Genomic DNA, 5,241 nt, shown 5'->3' on the forward strand with positions numbered 1-5,241 from the left:
CCTTCCAGTTCCGTGCTACGAGAAAACGCGGCCTGAACAACCACAAACAGAAAACATTTGGAGCCTATCTTCTAAAGGCTTGTCGAGTGATTGGTGTGCGCCTATGGTGGTAGACGCAGAACCAACCGGTGATGTTTGAATTAAAGCGGGCTTCGCTGAACAAGGCCCTCATGTAGTGAGTGAATGGCACGCGATTCTGCCCGGCCAGCGTATTGTGGAACTGCTCCACCACAGAAAGGTGCTTATAAAGTTCAATGCTAATTTGGAATTCTGCGGACACTGCTTTGAAAGGAGCAACAAAATTCTGACTTCCATCGCGCGATTTGGGAGATAGCGTGCTCTCCCGAGTGATCGCGTGCACTCCCCAGTGCCTCCAAAAGCAGATTGCTGATATTGTTGTATATTATTCACATCAAGTATCAAGAAGACGACGAAGGAAACGACGTGCTCATGTAACGCGAGTGCACGAGCTGGAATTGGTATTTTTTCACGCTCTCTAGATTGGAGTTATTCGCTATGAATCCCGGATGACACACCCATTTTTACGGCCGACGTTTTACCAATAGCTCTCGTTCTATGCAACGTACCACAGCATGTATAAAAAATCATCATATTATGCGATTTGGTTGCAGTTATATCGGCATTACCTTCCTCTTCCGACTCTCCATTGTACCGCACACTATTTTTTGTTCCTAGGCGCGTGAAAGAGGTACGCTTGTATTGACTCCCTGGCCATACGGACATCAGCGGCAACGAGCTAGCGGACCATTTCGCTAATATCGCTGTCACATCTCCCATTCAATTCGGAATGCCTAATCTGGCTCTATTTGCATCTTGAAGATATAGACGATATTGGCATATAGACGCTACTCGTTCAGACTCACTTTTATCATTTGAAGACTACCAACGTTTAAAGTTCGGGTGGAATGTTGATTTTTTGTGGTATTCGGCAATGCGAGCTGACTGTCACCGAGCTGCGCTGCAGGATTCTAAGGGTTGATTTCTATGTGTTATATTTCAAAAGTATCGCACAGTCAGACTCACGTACTGAAACGCCCTTCGCAAATATCTAACCGCGGAAGTGAAGTGAAGTGAAAGAGACTTTAATGATCGCTGGCAACAGGCGTAATGTCTCCACTACGCCCGGACGTAGCCACTCGTCGATCCTGGTGGCATTCTACTAAGCAACACTTTCGCTACTCATTGCGGAGGTAGACACCCTTGTCCCCGAAGGGAGGGCGTCGGCCCGCAGCTTTGTCACGGGTGCTGCCGTTCGAGAGCCGTTAGGACCTGCTGGACGGCTGAGAGTTCAATGTCCTTGTGGTAACTGCGTATGACGTCTTGTAACAATGGCGGACTGTCGGTCCTGGTTGAAGCTTCGTCTGGTCGCCCTTCACAATCCCATAATAAATGGGTGGCTGTTGCCCTGGTGTTATTGCACAACACACATTTGTGCTCCGTGTAGAGTTCTGGTTGGATATGTTTCTTAATGACCGGGGTAATTAATGAATTTGTCTGTAGCTGTCTGAACGTGGACGCTCTTTCTCTAGTCAACTCGGGGTGAGGTGGTGCCTGCCCCCTCCTGTTACTCCTGTAATACTTAGTGATACCCTGAAAGGTATCGTACCTATCCTTTGTCTCCGTCTACCCCTCTACAGACGAATCCATTACAGCCGCGCGGCCTGCTAATTCTCGCCCCACTGAATTTGCCGTCTCGTTGTGGTTGGCAGCCGATTCTGACACATCGTTCCCTGCGTGAGCGGGGAACCACTTAACTGCTAACCTACGTCCATCGATGTTCACCGATTCGAGCAAGCACACAGCTCCACAGCATATCCGGCCTTTGGAGAAGTTACACACTGCAATTTTGGAGTCACTTAGCACGGTCGTTGTTTCTGGGTCCGTGATGGCCAGGGTGATGGCCAACTCTTCTGCACACTGCGCTTCTCGTGTAAAGATGTTTGCAGCGTTCACCGTGTCTCCCGTCCTTGCGTCGATGACTACTGCTGCAAAGCATCGGCGGTCGCTGTACTCTGCAGCGTCTACGAATCTGGGGCCGGGAGCGCTCAGGTGCTGCTCTAACAAGGCCTTTGCCCTGGCCTTTTTTCTATCCTTGTTGTGAGTCGGGTCGATGTTCTTGGGTAGAGGATAGACTCTGGTAGCATTCCGCATGACAGCCGGGATGTCTCGTTCTTCTTGCTTGCCGGGGCTACGAGTGGTGGATGCCGTTTCCATTCCGAGTCGGGCAAAGATGGATCTTCCCGTCTTCGATCCTAAGAGCCGCTCGATCTGGGCTACTTGCTGGGCTTCCATTATTTCCTCCAAAGTGTTATGGATTCCCAGCTTGAGAAGATTTTCGGTGTTTGCGATGTCGAGAACACCGATGGCTGCCTTGTATGACTTTCTTATGGCAGCGTTCAGTCGGTTACGCTCTTAAAGTAGCCAGTTGTGGAAGGCCGCGGCGTAAGCAACGTGACTTATTGCAATAGATTGGATCAACCTGAGTAGGCTGTCCTCTCGCATGCCGGATTTTATGTTTGCCACTCGTTCGATGAGCTGCGAGGCAGCCGTGACCTTGACCACCAGGCGGGTAACCGCGTCGTAGTTTCTGCGATTCCTTTCAATAAGGAAGCCCAGCACTCTCATTTTAGCCACCTCCGGGATCGTTTTCGCGTTGCTGGTCCGTAATTTGATTGTACACTCTTGCCGGAGTCTTGACATTGGCGGGACGATTAGTAGTTCCCATTTGCTCGGAGAGCAAACCAGACCCGTGCCTTGTAGCTGTTCTATGGCATCCACCGCTAGCTGCAGGGAGGATTCAATGTGGCCATCACATCCACCCGGCACCCATAGCGTGATGTCGTCCGCATAAATGGTGTGTCGGACCTCGGGTATTGATTCCAGTCGTCTTGCCACTCCAATCATAACTACATTGAAAAGCAGTGGTGATATCACCGATCCTTGATCGGTACCCACACTTCCTAGTTTCCGTTCATCCATAGTAAGGTCTCCTTCTTGAATATGTGCTGTGCGCCCCGAGAGGAAGTCGCGCACGTAGTTGTACGTGCGCTCCCCCATCCGCCAGGCGCTGATGTGGGAAAGGATCACAGAGTGCTTCACCTTGTCAAAGGCGCTCTTTAAGTTCAATCGAACTATGGCTTAGTTGTTCCTTGTTTTGTTGTCAATGACTTCCGACTTGATCTGTAACATGGCGTCCTGTGTGCTTAATTTTCTTTGAAATCCGATCATCGAATGGGGGTAAAGGTCGTTCTCTTCCAAGTATGCTTGCCATCGAATCATGAGAACGTGCCCAAGCACCTTCCCTATGCATGATGTCAAGGAAATTGCTCGTAGGTTCTCGATACCTGGGGGCTTGCCTCGTTTGGGTATCAGTATCGTTGCTATTTTCCAACTTTTGGGTAGTTTGCCCTCCTTCGAGCACCTGTTGAACAGGGCCGTGAGGCTAGCTAAAGTCGGTTCGTTGAGGTGTTTGAGCATCTTATTTGTCACCCGGTCGGGTCCTGCTGCCGAGCGGCAATTCAGTTCCTGGACCTCTGCACGAACCTCCCAGAGTTCGATGTATCTATCCAACTCGTCGTTTGCGGGACCCTGGTTGTCGGGATGTATTTTGTCTGGGTGGGCCGGTATGTACTTGTCACCGATCCGCTTCAACGTCTCCTCCTGACCAAGCCCTCTGATTGACTTGTTCAAGACCCTGCTAAGGTTGTCGCGCTGGTGGGATCTAGTTTTGGTCTCGTCCAATAGGTGGCGTAGTAACGACCACGTCTTCCCTGTGTGAAGTTGTCTGTCCGCCGCACTACATACCTCTGCCCACCGCTGGCGGCAGAGTGCGGTGCAGTGTTTCTGTATGGTCCGGTTGAGATCGGCGACCTTTTGCCTTAGCTTCCTGTTGTGTCGTTGTTGCATCCACCTCTTGTGGATGGATTGCTTCTTTCCAACGTGGGTAGAAATAAAAGACATTTACAGATGGACGGCCGCTCTTTCGGAGGTACTGAAAGCCCACTCAAAAGAATTCCGTCTCACTACCGACTATCCAGCCGTCGACCAACGCCTCAACAACTTGTGGACTGCGAAAAACAGCCTCATCAAGCGTTGGAACCGCAACAAACAAATCAGAAATAAAATGACACATTGCACACCTTACACGGCAAGCTGAAGAATACGCACAACCCTTAAGCCAACACAATTGGTTGCAATTCTGCGATTGCTTGCGGGGCACTTTGGGCACCCGTAAAACATGGCACGTAAGGCCAGGAACAAAAGAGACTAAATCGGCCACTGAACAGCGCATACACCGCCTTATACACAAACACCCAGGCACCGAGCAAGACTTAATTGACAGCTTACAAAATAAAATCGCACGTGACCCTTAACAACTTTCTCCTTAATATCTGGTGCACTCGGGCAGTCACAATGCCGCACTTGACACTTGACACACACCCGAACTTGACAAACTCGAAGCCGAACTGAGCAAACTCATCCACAACACTACGCTGGGACACGACCACATCCCCAATACGCTCCTCCGAAATATGGACGACTTGGCTCTTGAGAATCTCCTCCAATACATTAATGACCACTGGGCCCACGGCACGCTCCCACCACAGTGGCGCCATTCCGACATCCCACTTATTCCAATACCTTAGAAATCCGTCTCGCTTTTAAAGCTGCGTCCTATTTCTCTTACCTCATGCGTCGGTAAGCTCGTGGAACATTTCGTTCACCCTCAATTGACTGATTATATAGAAGACAACGCATTGCTACCGAATACCATGTACAGCTTTAGACCACACCTGTCCACTCAGGACATTCTCCTTCAACTAAAGGAAGACATCAACCTTCGTATTCCCAAAAACCAAAAAAATACTGCATTCTTGCTTTAGATATCAAAGGCGCGTTCGATAATCTCACTCACGACGCCATCCTACATGGCCTCGCCACCCTCAACCCCGGTTTGAACATCTTTAACTACGTAAAAGCGTTTTTAACAGAGCGTACGGCGAGAATGGGACTTGGACACATACGCTCCCCTAAATTTACCGCTATTCCACGTGGTACCCGACGGGGGTGTGTCATTTCCCCCTCCATTTCAACATAGCTATCAAAGATCTATCTACGCAACTCTCTACCATACCCGGCCTGAAGTATGCGTTGTACGCAGATGACTTAACTTTATGCACAACAACCGGATCCATTGGAGACCAGCAAGAAGCCATTCAA

General features: G+C 49.8%; 1 protein-coding gene across 1 annotated transcript; it reads right to left on the reverse strand.

Annotated features, from left to right (window-relative positions):
- Positions 1 to 2,433: 2,433 nt before the first annotated feature.
- LOC144167909 (uncharacterized) lies at positions 2,434 to 4,637 on the reverse strand. The gene is made up of 2 exons (XM_077697042.1): positions 4,462 to 4,637; positions 2,434 to 3,088 (listed from the first exon to the last, which is right to left on the reverse strand). The coding sequence occupies exons 1-2, from the start codon at positions 4,635 to 4,637 to the stop codon at positions 2,434 to 2,436; spliced, it is 831 nt and encodes a 276-aa protein (XP_077553168.1).
- Between the last annotated feature and the right edge of the window lie 604 nt (positions 4,638 to 5,241).

Source organism: Haemaphysalis longicornis, unplaced genomic scaffold (genome assembly GCF_048455015.1).
Source record: "Haemaphysalis longicornis isolate Haplotype H1 unplaced genomic scaffold, Haemaphysalis longicornis Haplotype H1 scaffold_2, whole genome shotgun sequence".
NCBI classification, from domain to species: Eukaryota; Metazoa; Arthropoda; class Arachnida; order Ixodida; family Ixodidae; genus Haemaphysalis; species Haemaphysalis longicornis.